At 46.0% G+C, this 24000-nt stretch overlaps 1 protein-coding gene across 1 annotated transcript in view; it reads right to left on the bottom strand.

The window, feature by feature from the left end:
• tango6 (transport and golgi organization 6 homolog) overlaps window positions 1–24000 on the bottom strand; it is a 49078-nt gene that overhangs the window by 19359 nt on the left and 5719 nt on the right. The window contains exons 6-15 of the mRNA XM_083654348.1: window positions 23064–23226; window positions 21498–21565; window positions 20237–20349; window positions 19096–19272; window positions 17964–18090; window positions 12879–13079; window positions 8803–8946; window positions 6105–6512; window positions 1039–1096; window positions 375–533 (exon numbers count right to left, since the gene is read on the bottom strand). Of these exons, the coding sequence (XP_083510474.1) occupies window positions 375–533; window positions 1039–1096; window positions 6105–6512; window positions 8803–8946; window positions 12879–13079; window positions 17964–18090; window positions 19096–19272; window positions 20237–20349; window positions 21498–21565; window positions 23064–23226 (1618 nt within the window). The remainder of the gene's footprint in view (window positions 1–374; window positions 534–1038; window positions 1097–6104; window positions 6513–8802; window positions 8947–12878; window positions 13080–17963; window positions 18091–19095; window positions 19273–20236; window positions 20350–21497; window positions 21566–23063; window positions 23227–24000) is intronic.

The following is a 24000-nucleotide window of genomic DNA, read 5'->3' as shown; positions in this document are numbered from 1 at the left end:
CGTTGCTCAATCAAAATTGCTGGGAGCTGTTAGTCCAGTGTGTGGATCTTTTGTCTGATTCTTGCCGGGAACAAAACCGGCCATTCATACAAAGTATGTCTCCCTTCTTTAAATTGTCATGTTCTTGTTGACTGCTGATCGTAGCGAGCTGAGCACATACTTCTTTAAACTGTCATGTTCTTGTTGACTGCTGATCGTAGCGAGCTGAAAGTTAAGTTAAGTTAAGTTAAGTTAGTTAAGTTAAGTTAAGTTAAGTTAATAAGCGGATAAGTGGATAAGCCAGTCGAGTGTGATTGGTTGGATCATCTCGTCTATGTTCTCATCATTAAATATTGTCACCAGTATGAATGTGATGCTCATGAGATCATGCTCACCCATAGCCCTGCTTGCTCTCATCAGGACCTCTCCTACTTTGAGGCGGGTTTCCAGCGAGCGCTCCTTGTCGGAGGAGGGGAGGGAGGGGCCATGCTGGAAGTCTCCCAGGAGTTCTTTCAGGATCCTCTCAGGGTAGGAGTCCACCAATACAGCCAGGCCTACAGACAAGACACAATGAGCCAATACAGCCAGGCCTACAGACAGACACAATGAGCCAATACAGCCAGGCCTACAGACAGACACAATGAGCCAATACAGCCAGGCCTACAGACAGACACAATGAGCCAATACAGCCAGGCCTACAGACAAGACACAATGAGCCAATACAGCCAGGCCTACAGACAAGACACAATGAGCCAATACAGCCAGGCCTACAGACAGACACAATGAGCCAATACAGCCAGGCCTACAGACAGACACAATGAGCCAATACAGCCAGGCCTACAGACAAGACACAATGAGCCAATACAGCCAGGCCTACAGACAAGACACAATGAGCCAATACAGCCAGGCCTACAGACAGACACAATGACTGTACTCCTTCTGCCTCCAGCACTTAAAACATAATTACTCCTCACTTGTTTTAACTAGGACCCCACTGATGTGTTTTTAGAGTTGCTGATTCTGATTGATATTTTTGGACTGAAGCTGACTGAAGCTTACCTTGAATGGCAGACAGGTAGATGAACGAGTCATCATGCTCCAGGTTTTCTAAAAAGAGCTGGAGGAGACAAACCAGGATTAATGATCACACACACTGGGAACACACTGACTATGTTTACATGCACAAAATATTCCGGTTTTTGCCCATATTCGGAAAATGACAATATTCCGACTAAATGAATAATCCACTAATATTCCCGGTTACATGCAGCCGTAGCTCGCCCTCCCCGACGTGAGGGTTGAGGGGGAGAGAGATGAAGGTAGGCAGAGTTTTTCTGTTGAGAATAAACAGAGCAGCGCTATTCTTACCAGCATCATTTGGATAATTTCAGGAGCAGCTTGCTGCTGGAAAGTTTGGCGTTGCAAAATTTGCACATCCATGTCTTTCATAAAAAGTAGGCTAGTAGCTTAAGTTATTACCTCGCAGACTCGCAAGCATTGTGGACTTCCGTGGGCACCGAACGATGTTTCTCATCTCGTCCCGATCAGAAATGTGGGCTTTTCTTTTCGCATGCCAGAGATGACGGATTATATGATTATATATAATCCGTTATAGTAGCGCTTTCTAGCACACATCAGTTGACCACAAACAGGCAACATGCGTCGCAAACTGCGGTAAAAAGCCTGATTGAGACGCATATTCCGAATGCGCTGTATACATCATCAAAGAATCCTCCTAAAACCCGAATAATACTGGAATAACCCAGATGTAATATTGATGCATCACATCTTACCTATAATAGTAGCTGAGACCAAAGCCATGTGAATCGGAGATTGCTCTCTTGATGATTATAGAGTCTGTGTCTGTCTTCCGGCGGGCCGGATAGACCAGGAAGTGAAACGAAACGGTTTACGGCAGCTGCCTGCCTTCAACCGTTTCGCTCTGCCTAGCAACAGACCATAAACACGGAGAACGCCATGCTCGCGACATCCAGAAGCTTGCTACTCTCTCGCGACCATCTCTCGTTATATTCTAACAGTTTGTTTGGAAGTAATTTTGTTATTTTGTGGTTATGGCCGAAGTGGCTGCCGCAAACCGTTTCATTTCACTTCCTGATCTGCCCCGGCCGCAGACAGACTAATCATCAAGACAACACTCGCCGATTCACTCGGGGTTCAAGCGAGACTACTCGGCGTTGCTCTCGTCTACTATTAGAGGTAAGATGTGAGGCATCGATATTAAATTTAGACTGTTTAATAACAATCGAAAATCTTGCTCGTAGCTGCTTTAATGGGAAAATGCTAAATTCGGAAAAAGGCCAAATTGGGAAAATGCAACTGGAATATGCTGTTCACATGACCCTTATCAAATTCAGAAAATTGGCATTTTCTGAATAATAGTGGAATATTGTGTGCATGTAAACATAGTCAGTGTCACTGCGGTGTGAGACACATCAAACACCAGTGTGTGTCTCCATATCAATGATCTGACATGATGGCACTGAATACATCAAAAGCACAATAAGACCCAAAATCAAAGGGAATAATCCAAACACCTCTGGTACTAAAAGAGGCCCCTGTGAAGAAGAAGAAGATAGGTGAGAGGAAGAGTGGAAGGAGATGGGGGCGCAGGATGGACGAGGGGTTGCATGGATGAGTAAAATACTTCTGTCAATTTTTAATGTGAGCATATATCAGACATTTAATAAATATGTGCACCTAACTTATGACATGCCAAGCGCTTTCCAGAATATTTTCCAGAATATGGACAAAGGGTCAAAGTTAAGGTAGAGAGTGGCTGTAAGATGTGGAAGAGTAAACTCTAAAACATAGAGTTGGCAAAAAGGGGGAAGCATCAATAAGTGTGTGGAGGTGGAGGTGGTGGAGGAGGGGGATCCCTGTTGTGAGACTTGGAGGTCCAGGTTGATCTAAGCCTAAGGCCCACAGTGGGGGGCTTCTCATTACAGTGAATAGTAAATGAGCTGCAGGCCCTTCCTGCCTGTGCCACCTTAACAAGTCTCTACAGACCGCAACTGTCCCCCGTGCCACCTTAACAAGTCTCTACAGACCGCAGCTGTCCCCCGTGCCACCTTAACAAGTCTCTACAGACCGCAGCTGTCCCCTCGGCCTACCCCGGGGGACGAGGTCCAACTGCCTCATTTATTAAACATCTTCCTTTGCTCACACTGTCCCAGAAGACACAGAGAGAAACCACCTACAATGTGCACTTTATTGATGTGCACGCATTCACACACAGGGGAAACACATTGGCACATTGTCTCATACGCAGGTCATTAAGTCAAAGAGGGGGGACATTGTCTCATACGCAGGTCATTAAGTCAAAGAGGGGGGACATTGTCTCATACGCAGGTCATTAAGTCAAAGAGGGGGGACATTGTCTCATACGCAGGTCATTAAGTCAAAGAGGGGGGACATTGTCTCATACGCAGGTCATTAAGTCAAATAGGGGGGACATTGTCTCATACGCAGGTCATTAAGTCAAAGAGGGGGGACATTGTCTCATACGCAGGTCATTAAGTCAAAGAGGGGGGACTCTCATGTTTTCACCCTCATACCATGGGAATAAAAAACTGCACAAACAGCAAATCAGCAAATGCATTCTCCATCTGATAAAGTGGAGAAGCTAAATACATGCATGTGCAATACATATTTGCAAACTTGTGTGAATTTTGTAATTGTAAACAGTGAGATTGTAATTTGTAGCACAAAATGCACACATTTCTTTAAGATTGTATCCTATGTTAATAAGCCTATTTTATTTTTTCAATTTCAAAGATACATTCCTATGGTATTTTTCTAAACTAAAAGCATCTCGCTCGATTCCTAGGACTGCGCAGTGCTACGCCCGCCCTGCAGCTCAGTGCTACGCCCGCCCTGCAGCTCAGTGCTACGCCCGCACAGTGCTACGCCCGCCCTGCAGCTCAGTGCTACGCCCGCCCTGCAGCTCGCCGAGCTGGCCCTGCAGCTCGCAGACACATCGTCTGCTCTATTGACATGCGCAGCGCACAATTGCTCAACTTGGCATCACTGATGACATCACTCGCTGATGACATCACAATGAGTTTGATTTGTGTGTGTGTTGGTGTTGAGGAAGGGAGAAAGGAGAGTACATTCCAAATTGCACGTTATCGTTGTTCTTGCAGAAAAATGAAAATATGATTGCTTTACTGTTTACCAATGCACAACTGTACCTTGATTTGCAATAAAAATATTCTTTAAAAAACCCCACTGATGACATCAGTGATGTCACAATGCCTCATGTGTGTGTGTGACATCACTTCCGGTTCTGTTGGATTTATTGATCGAATGAAACATAATTTAAGATGATAGGTCAAACATGTATATTTGACCTGGTTTTTAAGGGCTGCAGGACATTGAAGAAAACCTATTTTTTTTCTAACTAGAGCTTTTTGACAGGTGACCCATGGAATGTGATCTCCCCCCCAACCCCTGTGGAAAGCTGAGTAGAACATATTTTGGCAGTTGTTCTATTCCCATTCTCATACAGATATGGGGAGAAACATAAGACACAGAGATACTGGCCCTGAGGAGATTAATATACTACAACCTAAATATGTGGTGTGTACTTCTCTCTCTCTCAAACACACACACACACACACGACCCAGAGCCCTACTGCTCCATTCCTCCAGGGTATTGGTGCAAAGAATAGATAAGAGGAAGCCCATGGAAAGAGCATCTATCAAGGCCAGAGAGCCTGGGGATAACCACTGAAGATACACTGAGCCTGGGAATAACCACTGAAGATACACTGCTAACGAGAAGCTACAGAAAACAGCTACAAACTTCTATCCTCTAGAACAGGGGTTCCCAACCTTTTTTGTGCCAAGGACCGGTAGATACATGAAAAAAAAAAGTCACGGACCAGTTGTCAATTTGATTGGTTTTAGTTCAATATATATTTACTCACCAGGTGGCGACAAAGGGTAAATAACAGCCTTTTGTGTTGTACTGTATGTAGCCTACAGTATTTATGTTTTTGTTTCAACTACAAACATAAATAACGTCAACTTGAAACTACGTTTTAACTACCACACACAGCCTATAATATTATAGCCTATGTTTATAAAAAAAAAAAGTATATATACACATGTATATATATATATATGTTTTGTTTTGTTTGTTTTTTTGGACCGGGCTCGCGGCCCGGTACCAAATGGGTTGCGGCCCGGTGGTTGGGGACCACTGCTCTAGGACATACACACTATTGTTTAACTCAACATTTTATTTATTTATGTCAAGAGCACCAATCTTTGTACCGTCTCCTTCTTTATCCATCAAAGGCTTCATAAATTGACCGGGTTTGGACAATTTCAACTGGAAGTATTTGGCTGCACTTGTTTTCCATCCATAGACCGTGTAACAATATGGACGTAGTGACGTCACTCATTGGGTTTGCAGACTCCTGTTTTGAAGCCTGGAGTTTGGCATTTTGAACGTCGGTTATTTGAAGCCAGAAGCAGCTTGCGCGAGACCAGGGCTTTCCCACAGAGCTGCCTGCTATTGGTCCATGATCATAGGCAACCTGTCAATTACGCACCAAAATCTAAATAGTCTGCTTTATCATCTATTTGACTCTAAATGGGACCATCATTGACCAAATGAACATCATGCTGTGTTGAAGACTTGAAACTAGTGATTGAGACCACATTAGGAACGTGTTTACTTAAGTCATAAATCAAGTGAGAAGTAGGGTCATTTTGCCATTGACTTCCATACAATCTGGCTTCTTTTTGCAGCCGGTGGAGTCGCCCTGCTGGCCATTAGAAAGGATGCAGGTTTAAGTTACTTCCGCATTAATTGGCTACATTTTTTCAGAACTGGAGGTTGCCCCTTGTTTCCATCCCACACACACAATAGTTGCGGTTGAGTCTGTATGAATCTCACCTCTGACAAGCAGATGTATAGTTTGGAGAATGGTACGCTGCAGCATCCTGAAGATGACTAAACATGGCTAAAACAAAGCAGGTATCATGTGACAGCTATGGAGTTAAAGATAAACAGATATATATATATATATATATATAAATATATATATATATATATATAAATAAATAAAGGAGTAGTATATAAGTAAACAACCCACCATGAGGACCTTCTCCTGGGCCTGGACGGCGTCTGGGTCACCCTCTTGCACCATCCGGGTCAGCGCCCTCAGTGCCACCGCTCTGGTCGGCACGTCAGGGTCGCACGCCTCCAACAGCCAATCGGAGAAGGGCCTGGCCGGTAGGGAGGAGTCTCTTGCTACACCTGCCACCTGCGAGTGTCTTGCTGGAGTTTGCCTCTTTATGGCAGAAGGCGTGTCGCTGTGATTCTGTGAGCGTTCAGGGTTTCTGGAGGAGGTCAGGTCATCGGGCCGGTAGGCACCGTGTGTGGCGATGGCGGCGCGGAGGCTCGACGCCAGCTCCTGGACAAACGCCTCGGGGTGCTCCTGAGAGAGCATCTTCAGAGGTGGGAGCAGCCTGGACATGGAGGTGTAGTCCTCTGCACTGAGCTGCCACAGTCAACAAAGGAGAGTGAGGTTCAAGTGTGTTTGTTGTTGTTTATGTGTAGTGCAAGACGAGAAGAATGGCTGCCTCCGTCGATGTCTGCCTCGACCGGTAACGTCAACCACGTTTCTACCACTCTCTAACCTCCTCTTCCAGATAGATAGACAGAAAGAATACCTTTCAGGTGAATTTCAATGATTGAACATCAATCATTAGTATGTTTTATTGATGTTAAAGGTAACTTTGAATGATTTTAACTACAGTGCAGCACAGGTAACATGGGGTTGCTGTGAGGAGCTGGCAAAGTTAGAACTAAAGTAAAATAAAGTAACTACGACTGTCAGCTGTATGTCTGTCTGTTGCGTATCTCCAGAACCGTTTGTTGAATCGACTTCAAACGTGGGGAGTGCGCTTACTTAGGTGGACCTGATGGAGGACAGTGTGTCAGGGGAAAGCGCCCACGGGATGGTGCATGGGGAGGAACGGGCACTGCACTAGTGTTTACAATGAGAACTAGCAGGCTATACAGAAGCTCACAGACAGAGAGAGAGAGGGAGAGAGTCATCTGTGCTGTTACACCTATTTACTAACATTAAAGCACCTCCATTTGGATTCTTGCACAAAATATCTAAATTCAAACACTTTCAATGACTCATGTCTATCTGTGTCTATTTTCAGAAAACTTTCAAGGACTTCAAGGACCCGTGGGAACCCTGCTGATGGCAGAACTGGTGCCCGTGTGCTTGTTATTGGACCTTACTGGATGTTCAGAAGATGTATGTAAGAAGAAAGAAAAGGGAAAGCGAGACAGCACAGCATATAAGCCAGCTACTGTAACAGTGAGTCCTTTGACGTTAAAGCTGCGCTCGGCAACATTTGTGTGTAAAAATAAACGCAGCCGTCTTCTCAGCACAATTCACACAGTGGGGTTGCAACAGAGAAAAGTGTTTTTCTTCTCCACTCATTGAAACAAAGGATAAGCCGCAGCGCCGATATGACAACTTTTGGCCGATACGATAACCGATAACATTGCTGTTATGGCCGATAACCGTTATTTACTCGATATGATCTGTATAAAAACCAGTTTGTATGATAGTGAAATGTTGTACATACTGAAAAGCACATGTAAACACAGTGAATTTGAAAAAACAATGTCTTTCTTTATTTCCAAGACATTTGGAAAAGGCCACAAATCATCGTTTTACCGGATTGGTTCCTCTCGATATGAAGATTTTGGACCAATACCGATATATAAAAAATTGCTAACATTGGTCGACACCAATCCACAGTGTAAACATGAGCGTGCTGTGTGCAGTTTACTGACATTTGGCTTTTTAAGTTAAACTTTTTCAAACATGTCGCTGCCATTTGGAGCCATCACAATGCAACATGCAACATGCAACATGCAACATGCAACATGCAACATGCAACATGCAACGTTGTCTGGTGCAGTTTTAAATCAGGTTATATGACCTTTAAGAAGAAGGCCTTGACATGGAGTACAGTCGCCCAGATCGGGTTAGAAAAGTACAAACTGTACAAAAGAAAACATGACAAAACTACTGTTGGAGAAAAATATAAGTTCCATGCCATTTCCTAATCAATATTTCCTAATCAATAAGCTATAGGCCTATTTGCATAATTATGCTATAAGTTCCATTCCATTTGACACATAGACTCACACTGACATCTCACCCAGCCCCATAGAGAGGACTTCTCCTCTTTGCTGAAACCTTGGGCAGTGCATCGTGTCCAATAACAACGGATAACAGTTTCCCTGTAGACTCAAGTGGACGCACACACATTTCCAAGTCAAGTCATCACCCCCTCCTCTCTGCTCCTCCTCTTCCTACAGTATAAAGCGTATGTCAAATTGTGACATCGCGGCTGAATAATTGACTCTGTATGACATATCAGAATGTGTACATTGAGATTCATGCCCTCTGTCAATATGCATATTGCAGAGAATGTAAGCTATTAAATATACTTTTATGGTAAATCTTCCTGGACTCAAGGCTCAATTCATTTGGTATTAAGATAAGCTGTGATATACATTTACATATACATTTTAGCGGAAAGAATAGATTTTATTCTCTATCAACTACCAACACACATCTCGATAAAACAGGAGAGATGGAAATCTGCTTTAATTATTAAAGCAAATTTATTATACAATAATATTGCTGATATTATTGTATAATATTATCGTGTGTGTGCTTGTGCGTGTGTGTGTGTGTGTTCACACTTGTTGATGTAGATGCAGTTGGATATGAACATGTGATCATTGAGGTGTACCTGAGGTGCAGAGAGCAGGGTGGCCACCAGGCCCATTCCCATGCTGAGTGTATGGCTCTCGACTGGGCTCGGGGTGCCGGGCCCAGAGGCCTGATCCAGACCCACACAGGCTCTCTGGAGCAGGGACACCATGAAGTCCACCACCTGGACACAAAGACCAAAAAGAGAAAAAACTAAGATCAACACAGAGAGACCCAAACATGTTCAATGGAAACTACTGCGGAACGACTGAAAGAACCGACTATCACAGCAAGTTCTAAGAGGCAAGTATCAAATACTTTTCAGAGGTTCTCCGCAGAAGCTAAATCCACATGAAGACACCCAAAGATAAAATGGCTAAAAATAAGAGCTTATCCTCTGAATTGAGACCAGTTTATCAGAGAAGTGTCTTTAATCTGTGAGGCAATGTGTTTTTGGCCCTACCAGGCTACAGTACCAGTCAGCCAACTTGCTCGCCAACTTAGGAATGTCTGTATGGTTTTTTTCCGCCCCTCTCCATCATCAACGGCACCAGAGTTCGAGCAAATAAGACTATTTCTGTGTGGCAGCATGACTCCATGTGGCCTGCTTCCGTTTGAAAGAAGTCCCTCAGGAGCGCAGAGTGAATTTAAAATGTGCTGGAAAGAGAGAGAGCAGCAACCCCAGAAGGCTAAGAAGCCAAGACCAAACAGAGGTGAAGAAACCAACCTTCATGTGGGTTGATGATGTCCTACAGGCAATTGTGAGGTCAAAAGGCAGTAAAGTGCTGTTTTGCCTTCGATGCCCTGCAACTATCGGCTCAGGAAACTTCTTCCGCAGAAAAAAAAAATCCAGGACACAGCAGAGATGCTCACAAGTCATTTTTAGCAAGTCCAAGTCAGGTCTCAAGTCTTTGAGCTAGAGTCCAAGTCAAGGCTCAAGTCTCAAGTGTAATGAGCGTTGTATCATCTGCTTAGTACACTGCATAGTGCATAGCTAGAGTATATGTAAGGAATTCATAGATGTACTGTATTATCACTCCTTTATCTATTAGCATACAGTATCAGCAACAGTATATAGATCAGCACTATTAGGCATGCGATAATAACTGTAACCTATGTGGCCACGCACACCAGATGACTTAAGGTTGTGCATGAAAATATAGACTATGATCATATATCTATATTATAGAGCGTCCTCGGGAAGGAATAACATTCAGCTTATCAGACATTTCCTTCATGTTAATAAATGAAATAAATAAATAACGATTGTTCAGGAGTCCCAAATCTCAAGTCACTGTCTGTGCACCTCAAGTGCGACTTGAATCACAAGGAGGGCTGCCCCCTCCAGGTCGATTGGTCGATTGTTTGGTCGACGAGATTCACGTTGGTCGAGCAATCGCTGTTGTTAATAATTTTGTTAAAAAAAAAAAAAAAAATGCAGGCCATGCCATGCCAGGCCACCGGGCTGCTATAAACTTTAGTTCCAAGGCCAGCAGTAAACAAACGGTAGCATATTTTCCTTTTGTTTTAACAGTAACAGTTTTGTCATAACAGTAATTTACAAATTCCCCAGTTACTGAATGGGCTGCACAAGATGTTTTGTGCAAGTGAAGTGAAGTTGCATTGTTCAAAAACTACCTAAGTACAGTAGCCCACACACACACATCCAGTTAAGGTGGACTGTAAGTAGACTGTAACAAACAGTTCAGTTTGTCAGGTGCATGCAACTATGACATGACTTTATGAAAGTTGTTGGTCTGTCTACTTGACAATGTTGCTGCAATAAAATGGTTGAAGTCAGATCAGATGTACAGACTGGAAAATTGTTCTTATATGAACCAGATGTTGACAAAGTTTTCCTTTGGGGACATCATTTGCAGTTGAAAAAGTAATAAATCGCAATATATCGAAATATCGCAATATTCAATATATCGCAATATTCAATATATCGCAATATCGGCGATATCGCAATATGGCAATACTATCGTATCGTGACTCGAGTATCGTTTTAGTATCGTATCATGGGCATCTGGTGATTCCCACCCCTAGTAGTCAGTACACTGCACAAAATAAGAAAAAAAAGTACACTGCAAAAAAAAAAAATTGGTCGGAGCTGTGGTCGATTTCTGGTCGACCAGGATAATCTTTGGTCGAGGGCAGCCCTAATCACAAGTCCAAGTCCCCATCTCTGACAGAGACTACATTGTCACAACCAGGCCATAAACATGATGTAGTTCTAATATAAGCAAATAGGGGACTCTATATATAAATGGTGCTTTTTGCTCTCTGTGTGGGCATTCACATAATGCTGCATCTAGCTTCCATGTTTAGCTCCAGGGTTAAACGTCATCTCCGCCCTGTACTGCACCACACTGAGGAAGGCCGTAGGGCCGAAACATGCATGTGCTGCTGTATTCCTGACTGAGGTAAATTAAATATTGAAAAGGACTTTTTGAGTGCTGGCTTTTTCTTGTTTAGCTCCAGGGTTCCACAATGACTTTTCAAGGACCTTCCAGGCCCAATTAGATCAGATCCATGCCAACATGGCAGTTTGAGATTGAGACAGAGCTCAAGGTTCATTCCTGCTACAACACTGAGAATGTTTGTAGTGTAAAAAACTAGTACTTTACAGAAGCTCACAGACAAACATTCAGGAGTTTGGCTGAAACAGCACGTGAAGAAGGATCAACAAGGAGACACACAAACATACAGACAGACAGCGTTAAGTAGACCCATGTCTACTTATGTCTATTTTCCAAAACTTTCAAGGCCTTTTTCCTCTCAAATTCAGAAACGTTCAAGGATTTCAAGGAGCCATGGGAACCTTGTAACTGAAGGCATCATGACAGGGCTCTGGTTCTAGTGCAAGTCTGTGTGTTTAAGATGTGAAGCTTTCTATAGGCATGAAGAAGCATAGCACTGTGTCCATACATCTCAAACAACATCTTATCACGGCATTTCAAACACAATATTCTAGTCCTGTAGTTCAGTCAGGGCATTCCAAACGTTTCCATGCCAACGCCCCTCAAATAGCATTAGCCCCTCTATTGCAAGAGCAAGATGTCTTTAAAAACCCATTGACAATACTACTACTATACTACCGCAAATGTCAAAAATCACATCCATACATCCATAATAACCTAATAATTACATTTGTATCTCAAATCTTTTCTCCTTTCTTCATAATCAATATTTCTTCATATTAAATATTTCAGTTTTCTGTTATAAACATTGTTCCATCTCAGCAGCAGAGTGTGTGGCAGAGACTCACCTGTGTGGTTTTTCTCAGCAGCAGAGTGTGTGGCAGAGACTCACCTGTGTGGTTTTTCTCAGCAGCAGAGTGTGTGGCAGAGACTCACCTGTGTGGTTTTTCTCAGCAGCAGTGTGTGTGTGGCAGAGACTCACCTGTGTGGTTTTTCTCAGCAGCAGAGTGTGTGGCAGAGACTCACCTGTGTGGTTTTTCTCAGCAGCAGAGTGTGTGGCAGAGACTCACCTGTGTGGTTTTTCTCAGCAGCAGAGTGTGTGTGGCAGAGACTCACCTGTGTGGTTTTTCTCAGCAGCAGTGTGTGTGGCAGAGACTCACCTGTGTGGTTTTTCTCAGCAGCAGAGTGTGTGGCAGAGACTCACCTGTGTGGTTTTTCTCAGCAGCAGAGTGTGTGGCAGAGACTCACCTGTGTGCTTTTTCTCAGCAGCAGTGTGTGTGTGGCAGAGACTCACCTGTGTGGTTTTTCTCAGCAGCAGAGTGTGTGGCAGAGACTCACCTGTGTGGTTTTTCTCAGCAGCAGAGTGTGTGGCAGAGACTCACCTGTGTGGTTTTTCTCAGCAGCAGAGTGTGTGTGGCAGAGACTCACCTGTGTGGTTTTTCTCAGCAGCAGTGTGTGTGGCAGAGACTCACCTGTGTGGTTTTTCTCAGCAGCAGAGTGTGTGGCAGAGACTCACCTGTGTGGTTTTTCTCAGCAGCAGAGTGTGTGGCAGAGACTCACCTGTGTGTTTTTTTCTCAGCAGCAGTGTGTGTGGCAGAGACTCACCTGTGTGGTTTTTCTCAGCAGCAGAGTGTGTGGCAGAAACTCACCTGTGTGGTTTTTCTCAGCAGCAGAGTGTGTGGCAGAAACTCACCTGTGTGGTTTTTCTCAGCAGCAGAGTGTGTGGCAGAGACTCGCACACGGCTGCTAGCACCTGCAGCATTGCGAGCATTTGGCCACGCCCCTCCGCACGAGCCGACAGATGCTGCTCCGCCTCCAGGAGGGTCATGGCCGACACGTCCACCTCTGGCTCCTCCTCCTCCTCCTCCTCTGCTGCTGCCCAGCTGGTCAACTCCTGCAGTCCAGGCAGGGACATGGAAGAGCATAGAGTGAGGTTTACTTTGATGAACAAATCCACACTGAGGACATCGATCTTCTCCTTCTCCTATTGGGAATATGGCTGATCTCCCAAAATGTTGCTGTGTTTCCTCCTTTAATGTGCAAAGCATTTGGTATGGCTGCTGGCTTCACACACACAGCGCCGCCCCTCCCGCCTCAGTCCCCGCTCACAGTAGCAGTTGTCAGGCTACCCGGGCGGGTGGAGTCAATACTTTATATTGCTACCAGCGTACACCGTAACTGACCCGGGCGGGTGGAGTCAATACTTTATATTGCTACCAGCGTACACCGTAACTGACCCGGGCGGGTGGAGTCAACACTTTATATTGGTACCAGCGTACACCGTAACTGACACGTGCGGGTGGAGTCAACACTTTATATTGCTACCAGCGTACACCGTAACTGACCCGGGCGGGTGGAGTCAACACTTTATATTGGTACCAGCGTACACCGTAACTGACACGTGCGGGTGGAGTCAACACTTTATATTGCTACCAGCGTACACCGTAACTGACCCGGGCGGGTGGAGTCAACACTTTATATTGCTACCAGCGTACACCGTAACTGACACGTGCGGGTGGAGTCAACACTTTATATTGCTACCAGCGTACACCGTAACTGACACGGGCGGGTGGAGTCAACACTTTATATTGCTACCAGCGTACACCGTAACTGACACGTGCGGGTGGAGTCAACACTTTATATTGCTACCAGCGTACACCGTAACTGACCCGGGCGGGTGGAGTCAATACTTTATATTGCTACCAGCGTACACCGTAACTGACCCGGGCGGGTGGAGTCAACACTTTATATTGGTACCAGCGTACACCGTAACTGACACGTGCGGGTGGAGTCAACACTTTATATTGCTACCAGCGTACACCGTAACTGACCCGGGCGGGTGGAGTCAACACTTTATATTGGTACCAGCGTACACCGTAACTGACACGGGCGGGTGGAGTCAACACTTTATATTGGTACCAGCGTACACCGTAACTGACACGTGCGGGTGGAGTCAACACTTTATATTGCTACCAGCGTACACCGTAACTGACCCGGGCGGGTGGAGTCAACACTTTATATTGCTACCAGCGTACACCGTAACTGACACGTGCGGGTGGAGTCAACACTTTATATTGCTACCAGCGTACACCGTAACTGACCCGGGCGGGTGGAGTCAACACTTTATATTGCTACCAGCGTACACCGTAACTGACACGTGCGGGTGGAGTCAACACTTTATATTGCTACCAGCGTACACCGTAACTGACCCGGGCGGGTGGAGTCAATACTTTATATTGCTACCAGCGTACACCGTAACTGACCCGGGCGGGTGGAGTCAACACTTTATATTGGTACCAGCGTACACCGTAACTGACACGTGCGGGTGGAGTCAACACTTTATATTGCTACCAGCGTACACCGTAACTGACCCGGGCGGGTGGAGTCAACACTTTATATTGGTACCAGCGTACACCGTAACTGACACGGGCGGGTGGAGTCAACACTTTATATTGGTACCAGCGTACACCGTAACTGACACGTGCGGGTGGAGTCAACACTTTATATTGGTACCAGCGTACACCGTAACTGACCCGGGCGGGTGGAGTCAACACTTTATATTGCTACCAGCGTACACCGTAACTGACACGTGCGGGTGGAGTCAACACTTTATATTGCTACCAGCGTACACCGTAACTGACCCGGGCGGGTGGAGTCAACACTTTATATTGGTACCAGCGTACACCGTAACTGACCCGGGCGGGTGGAGTCAACACTTTATATTGGTACCAGCGTACACCGTAACTGACCCGGGCGGGTGGAGTCAACACTTTATATTGGTACCAGCGTACACCGTAACTGACACGGGCGGGTGGAGTCAACACTTTATATTGGTACCAGCGTACACCGTAACTGACCCGGGCGGGTGGAGTCAACACTTTATATTGGTACCAGCGTACACCGTAACTGACCCGGGCGGGTGGAGTCAACACTTTATATTGGTACCAGCGTACACCGTAACTGACACGTGCGGGTGGAGTCAACACTTTATATTGCTACCAGCGTACGTACACCGTAACTGACCCGGGTGGGTGGAGTCAACACTTTATATTGGTACCAGCGTACACCGTAACTGACCCGGGCGGGTGGAGTCAACACTTTATATTGGTACCAGCGTACACCGTAACTGACACGGGCGGGTGGAGTCAACACTTTATATTGGTACCAGCGTACACCGTAACTGACACGGGCGGGTGGAGTCAACACTTTATATTGGTACCAGCGTACACCGTAACTGACACGGGCGGGTGGAGTCAACACTTTATATTGCTACCAGCGTACACCGTAACTGACACGGGCGGGTGGAGTCAACACTTTATATTGCTACCAGCGTACACCGTAACTGACACGGGCGGGTGGAGTCAACACTTTATATTGCTACCAGCGTACACCGTAACTGACACGGGCGGGTGGAGTCAACACTTTATATTGCTACCAGCGTACACCGTAACTGACCCGGGCGGGTGGAGTCAACATTTTATATTGGTACCAGCGTACACCGTAACTGACCCGGGCGGGTGGAGTCAACATTTTATATTGGTACCAGCGTACGTACACCGTAACTGACCCGGGCGGGTGGAGTCAACACTTTATATTGCTACCAGCGTACACCGTAACTGACCCGGGTGGGTGGAGTCAACACTTTATATTGGTACCAGCGTACACCGTAACTGACACGGGCGGGTGGAGTCAACACTTTATATTGCTACCAGCGTACACCGTAACTGACCCGGGCGGGTGGAGTCAACACTTTATATTGGTACCAGCGTACACCGTAACTGACCCGGGCGGGTGGAGTCAACACTTTATATTGCTACCAGCGTACACCATAACTGACCCGGGTGGGTGGAGTCAACACTTTATATTGGTACCAGCGTACGTACACCGTAACTGACCCGGGCGGGTGGAGTCAACACTTTATATTGGTACCAGCGTACACCATAACTGACACGGGCGGGTGGAGTCAACACTTTATATTGCTACCAGCGTACACCGTAACTGACCCGGGTGGGTGGAGTCAACACTTTATATTGGTACCAGCGTACACCGTAACTGACCCGGGTGGGTGGAGTCAACACTTTATATTGCTACCAGCGTACACCGTAACTGACCCGGGTGGGTGGAGTCAACACTTTATATTGCTACCAGCGTACACCGTAACTGACCCGGGTGGGTGGAGTCAACACTTTATATTGGTACCAGCGTACACCGTAACTGACACGGGCGGGTGGAGTCAACACTTTATATTGGTACCAGCGTACACCGTAACTGACCCGGGCGGGTGGAGTCAACATTTTATATTGGTACCAGCGTACACCGTAACTGACCCGGGTGGGTGGAGTCAACACTTTATATTGCTACCAGCGTACACCGTAACTGACCCGGGCGGGTGGAGTCAACATTTTATATTGCTACCAGCGTACACCGTAACTGACACGGGCGGGTGGAGTCAACACTTTATATTGCTACCAGCGTACACCGTAACTGACACGGGCGGGTGGAGTCAACATTTTATATTGGTACCAGCGTACACCGTAACTGACCCGGGCGGGTGGAGTCAACACTTTATATTGGTACCAGCGTACACCGTAACTGACCCGGGCGGGTGGAGTCAACACTTTATATTGGTACCAGCGTACACCGTAACTGACCCGGGCGGGTGGAGTCAACACTTTATATTGCTACCAGCGTACACCGTAACTGACACGTGCGGGTGGAGTCAACACTTTATATTGGTACCAGCGTACGTACACCGTAACTGACCCGGGCGGGTGGAGTCAACACTTTATATTGGTACCAGCGTACACCGTAACTGACACGGGCGGGTGGAGTCAACACTTTATATTGCTACCAGTGTACACCGTAACTGACCCGGGCGGGTGGAGTCAACACTTTATATTGGTACCAGCGTACACCATAACTGACCCGGGCGGGTGGAGTCAACAGTTTATATTCAAACATAGTGCACAGTGTGCATATTGATATGCACATTATCTTATGATGTCATCTGGCAACTTGGACTGACTTTATGAGCAGCCAACAGCTACTGTACCAACAGCTACTGTACCTTCAACAGCTACTGTACCTTCAACAGCTACTGTACCTTCAACAGCTACTGTACCTTCAACAGCTACTGTACCAACAGCTACTGTACCTTCAACAGCTACTGTACCTTCAACAGCTACTGTACCAACAGCTACTGTACCTTCAACAGCTACTGTACCTTCAACAGCTACTGTATCTTCAACAGCTACTGTACCAACAGCTACTGTACCTTCAACAGCTACTGTACCTTCAACAGCTACTGTACCAACAGCTACTGTACCTTCAACAGCTACTGTACCTTCAACAGCTACTGTATCTTCAACAGCTACTGTACCAACAGCTACTGTACCTTCAACAGCTACTGTATCTTCAACAGCTACTGTACCTTCAACAGCTACTGTACCTTCAACAGCTACTGTACCTTCAACAGCTACTGTACCTTCAACAGCTACTGTACCCTCCTCGCAAAAGAGTTGGTAACTGCTTCCAACGACCGTAGTGAAGCTCCTCAGTAGATTCAAGGTGAGCATTTATTCAGGACTTTGTGGCTGTATTGTTTTATTTTGATGTATTTGTTTTTACTCTGTATTGAAGCATGTGTGTGTACCTGCATGTGTGTGTGTGTGTGTGTGTGTGTGTGTGTGTACCTGCATGTGTGTGTGTGTGTGTGTGTGTGTGAGTGTGTGTGTGTGTGTGTGTGTGTGTGTGTGTGTGTGTGTGTGTGTGCACGTACCTGCAGCAGCTCCAGGAAGAAGTCTCCAGGCAGGTCACTGTCTTTGAGTTGGGCCAGCAGCTGCATCAGACACTCCAGCCTCCACTGCTCCCCCGACAGCCGCTCGTACAGCGCGTCATCGCCGTCGCTGGGAGAGCAACACGAACAGAGAGGACAGAGAGACAAGAAGACAGGTGAGTGAGTGTGATCACACAACACGAACAGAGAGGACAGAGAGACAAGAAGACAGGTGAGTGAGTGTGATCACACAACACGAACAGAGAGGACAGAGAGACAAGAAGACAGGTGAGTGAGTGTGATCACACAACACAAACAGAGAGGACAGAGAGACAAGAAGACAGGTGAGTGTGATCACACAACACGAACAGAGAGGACAGAGAGACAAGAAGACAGGTGAGTGAGTGTGATCACACAACACAAACAGAGAGGACAGAGAGACAAGAAGACAGGTGAGTGAGTGTGATCACACAACACAAACAGAGAGGACAGAGAGACAAGAAGACAGGTGAGTGAGTGTGATCACACAACACAAACAGAGAGGACAGAGAGACAAGAAGACAGGTGTGTAAGTGTGATCACCAGTGTTGGGCCAGTTACTTTCAAAATGCAATATACTACATGTTACTAGTTACTTTCATTTGAAAGTAATAAGTTACTTTACAATATTACTGTCTGTGTAGAGTAACTTGTTACTTATTACACTACTTTTGCATTCATTTCACCAAGATAACTGCAGTAACAGAATGACACTTGCTAAGTGTCTGAGAGTTGCACCAAAACACTATTTGCAGTAGGGATGCGTCATTCTTTTTGTTAAGATCTGAATAGTCATTAAATGATAACAAATCTAATTGTTTAAGCGCCTACAATCTTGTCTTAAAAAGTATAGTTTACCGGCGCCTGTCTCTTTAAGAGCATGGTATTGTGGGGGGATTCTGGGAAGTGAAGTGTTGTTAGCTCTGTTGAAAATCGCTCCCTATTAGGAAAGTAGTGCACTAACTCTTTCCCCGGAATTCTGTTGCTAGGGAACAATTTGGACTCAAATCTGGGGTAGTGTGAATGGGTCCATGCTGTGGTGCTGAGAGAATCAGTCACCTGTGGGTGTGAATGGGTCTATATGAGAGTCAGTCACCTGTGGGTGTCTCTGGTGCTCAGGCTGGCCCCTCCATGGCTCCCAGGGGTGAAGTGGAAGTCTGGTGGCACCTCGCTCATCTGTCCTCCCAGGCCGGAGAGCTGCCTCAGCGCAGACAGGGCCGCGGACGCCTGCGTGTGACCCAGGTACCACAGCAGGATCTCCTGGCAGGGGGCGCTGTGGAGCACAGAGCACATGGATAGTTTTACACGCACTGTTAAAGTCACACTAATATTTTTTTTGCGTATTCCAACTATTTTTGAACAATCCCACCCATCTGTCCCTCCTATCCAATAAACAGCCTCTCTCTCCCTAACAGATAACCGATTGGTTTACACTTTTGAATTATCCCTCAATTAACCCAAAATGTGGTTTCATTGTAAATTTAACACCTCTGTGCCCTCTGGTATTAGCATCTACGGTAGATATGATTGAGGTCGATTTTTCACCTTGATAAATACACCATTTATTTTTTCTTGTATTTTCTTTTTATACCAAAATCCCTTTATGTTTACTTCCTGGAAAACGGCGCTATCTTTAGTGGTTTACTTGATGGTGTTAACAGTAGCCATTACATTGTATTTCTGTCTGGGCTGCCTGACACCCGTTTGGTTTAATAACATCTGACCATTAAAATGACCGCCCCCTCCCACCACCACCACTTAAAGGATGGCTTTACCGATTATCAACCCACTTTACATTATAATCTCGCTAATATAAGCACATGGACAGTGTTTACCTTCTCTATACGTTTTCCTCACAGAGAAAAATCCTTCCTCTGTCTGCCTGCAGAAACTCCGCCCCGCCAGCTGCAAGTCGTTAAACCTTGTTAAGGCTCTTATTCATGGATGTGAGCATACTTAAAAAATAAAAAATAAAGAATAACAGCCGCCCTCGGGGGAGATTCCGCGTCTCGAGCAAAACTTCCGCAGTTCCATTGTGACGTAACGCGTCAAAAGGGAGCGTTTTGCCAGAGGAGGAAATGGGAGTTCTCCATGTGGAAAACCTATAGCGAAGGTAAACACTGCTCATCTGCTTATATTAACCACATTATAATGATACAAAGTGGGTTGATGATGGGTAAAGACACCCTTTAAAAGAATGATGGACACCAGAAGGAGAACCACGGAGACAACATTACCGTAGGTGGGAGACGTTCTGCTTGGTGAAACAGAAGAGTGTGAAGATGACAGGGAGCACTTCTTCTAGAGCCTTCAGCAGAGGAGCCGACGGACTGTTCCCCACCACCCACACCTGACAGCCACACAGACACGGAGAAGCAAACATGTAGGTAGGACCTGGAGATATGACTTCAAATCACCATTACTTCAAACCTTTACCTCGATTACCATTAATGAACAAATATTTATTTTATACGCTTCAAGTTGACTTCAAAACACGTCATTTACACCCTGTTTTTCGCTGAAATCTTCACAGTAGTCGTGAGTTGAAAGTGAAAGTGAAAACGCGACTTTCAGCTCACGGCTAAAAAAAACAAACAAAAAAACAAAAGCGAACACACGGCTACAGTGAAGATTCCAGCTAAAAACAGAGTGTGAGCGACGTCTTCTCAAGTCAACGTGGCTTCTGGTCTCAGGGCTTCTGGAGACTTGGATTATGCCAGCTGAGCAGTATGGAACCATTTTATGTTTTTTCTCTGTGCACCTTTTTTTTCTTCCTCTGGGTACTTTTTGATTTTTTGCATTTTAATTTCCTGATCATCTTCTACTTCTTGATATTGACGCTACGCTGCATACGTAACACTAAGTCAAATGTCTTTGTAATCTGATTACCTTTCCTTGTAATCTGATTACCTCCCGTGGCAATAAAAGTGATGCCGTCATTCTAATTTGTTGATGTTTGAAAGTTGGTCACCGTTCACTTCAATAGTTTAGGGGAACGCTGTAACTCTGTTTCCCTGGAAAAGTCCACAAATGTTTTGTGGAGTAAAAAACATCACCCGACCTTCCACAAGCATGTGGGTGAGCAGAGAATGACTGAATGTTCATTTTCAGGGGAACAGTTCCTTTACAGGCAGTTGTTGGTATTCAGTGGATATCAGTGGGTGTCGTCACCTTGTAGTTCAGTGGAGTCGTTTGTGTGCACAATCCAACCTGCTTTGAGGGCAGGTGTTGGAAAGTGGATATGGGCACACTGGAACAGCTCCAAATATTTATTTTTGGCGACAACAATGGAACGTTTCAACCCACACAGTGGGGTCTTCATCAACCCACACAGTGGGGTCTTCATCAACCCACACAGTGGGGTCTTCATCAACCCACACAGTGGGTCTTCTTCGGGCAAAAATGATGAAGACCCGACTGTGTGGGTTGAAAAATTGCATTGTCGTCAATATTTTTTATTGTAATAAATATTGGGAGAAGCTTTTCAACAGTCCTCACCTTGTGCACATCGTCCACACAGCGCGTCAGCTCCCACTCCTCCACAGCAGCTTGGGAGTTCCCCTCGCCTGGAAAACACACACTCAAAAGCGTTCAGCAGCCCTCTAACACCTCTAACGCAACACAATGAAGCTGAAGCAGGTGAACAGCTAGTAATGCACATATACAAAACTGCACATGCTGTATATATGTGTCAATATATTGACACATATGTGTCAATATATTTACACAAATGTGTAAATATATTTTATGAGGTGAATAGAAACATCCCCCCACCGGCAGGACGTAGCGCGTGATGGGAGGATCACAGTGATCACTACTGGCTATAGGCCACCGCACTAGGGATGCACCGATATGAAAATTCTGGCCGATGCCGATAACCGATATTAAGATTGCTGTTATGGCCGATAACAGATATTTACCGATGTCGATATGATCTGTATAAAAACACATTTCTAAGATAATAAAAAAATGTACATACTGAAAAACACATGTAAACACTAAATTTGAAAAAGTAATGCGTTTCTTTATTTCAAAAACATTTGTAAAAGCCCATAAATCATAGAGTTACTGCATTATTTCATCTCAATGTGAAGAATTTGGCTGATACCGATAACCGATAGTAACATTGCAACATCAGACCGATACCGATATGATTGCCGATATATCGTGCATCCCTACACCGCACCATTCCACATCCTGTTTGAGGCACACACACACACACACACACAGACACACACACACACACACACACACACACACAAATGAAGCGCGAGCGAAGCACCAATTAAGAATGCCAGGCAATTTGCACGACTGTCCGATCCCCTGAGAGGACTAGACTGTCCCACTAAACAGCACGTCCACGTCCCTGGAGGGGACACATCGTTATGACGCCCTGTTAAATAGATGTGTCATCATGTGTCACTAAGCTGTGAATACAGACATTTACAGTCAACTGAACTGTCCTTCAAGGTGAAAGATCTAAGATGTGTTTGCCGACGGTCTAAAACACAGTCACACCTGGAACATACAGTACAATGTAAGTGTAAACACAGTCACACCTGGAACATACAGTACAATGTAAGTGTAAACACAGTGTAAACACAGTCACACCTGGAAAGTTGCTCTGGAGTTTGTGTGACTCGGTTGTGTGTATATATAGAGATGCATGTCCCACGGTGCCAGGCCAGCCTCACACACAGGAGGACATACAGTACAGTATCAAAGAAATTGTTCATTAAAAAATAATAATTTCTCTGCCTGTGACAACTGTAATCGCCATGGTCGCGATGTCAAATAAATCGCATTACTTTTCCATAACTATGTCGAAGCGATTCCACTCCCAAAATGTTTGATTCTATTCTGTGTTGTTTTTCTAGACTTCTGCTGGGCTAAGAATGAATGTGTGAAGCGACTTGTAAAACACGTTCTGCTATATTCCTGCAAAGTGAGCCATTTGGAAAATCACAATTGGAATTTAGCATCAAATCCCCTGACTTTGCCTTTTCAAATCCACTGATCTGCTGGAGCCCTAAACCTGCTAAACAGTGTTTGTGTGTTTCTGACCGGAGGGTGCAGCACAGCAATGCAGAGGTGCGAGGAGTGGGGCAAGGAGGTACTGCTGGGCAAACTGGGGCTTGTCCTCCACCATGCTGAGTGCCGCCCTGGTGGCCACACGTTGAAACTGCAGTGCCGTCAGCTTGTCTTTGAAGTGCAGCAGGTCTAGGATCTGGACAAACACCAAATGCACAACAAATGCCTCGGTTTAGCCCCGGGACAGACACCGTGTGGGGACAGACACCGTGTGGGACAGACACCGTGTGGGACAGACACCGTGTGGGGACAGACACCGTGTGGGGACAGACACCGTGTGGGACAGACACCGTGTGGGGACAGACACCGTGTGGGGACAGACACCGTGTGGGGACAGACACCGTGTGGGACAGACACCGTGTGGGACAGACACCGTGTGGGGACAGACACCGTGTGGGACAGACACCGTGTGGGACAGACACCGTGTGGGGACAGCCACCGTGTGGGGATAGACACCGTGTGGGGACAGACACCGTGTGGGGACAGACACCGTGTGGGGATAGACACCGTGTGGGACAGACACCGTGTGGGACAGACACCGTGTGGGGACAGACACCGTGTGGGACAGACACCGTGTGGGGACAGACACCGTGTGGGATAGACACCGTGTGGGGACAGACACCGTGTGGGGACAGACACCGTGTGGGGACAGACACCGTGTGGGGACAGACACCGTGTGGGACAGACACCGTGTGGGACAGACACCGTGTGGGGACAGACACCGTGTGGGGATAGACACCGTGTGGGGACAGACACCGTGTGGGGACAGACACCGTGTGGGACAGACACCGTGTGTGGGACAGACACCGTGTGGGGATAGACACCGTGTGGGATAGACACCGTGTGGGACAGACACCGTGTGGGACAGACACCGTGTGGGGACAGACACCGTGTGGGGACAGACACCGTG

Source organism: Poromitra crassiceps (genome assembly GCF_964638095.1).
Source record: "Poromitra crassiceps genome assembly, chromosome: 18".
Lineage (NCBI taxonomy): Eukaryota > Metazoa > Chordata > Actinopteri > Beryciformes > Melamphaidae > Poromitra > Poromitra crassiceps.
The sequence above is the reverse complement of the archived record's forward strand: the minus strand, read 5'-3'. Positions and strand labels throughout refer to the sequence as shown.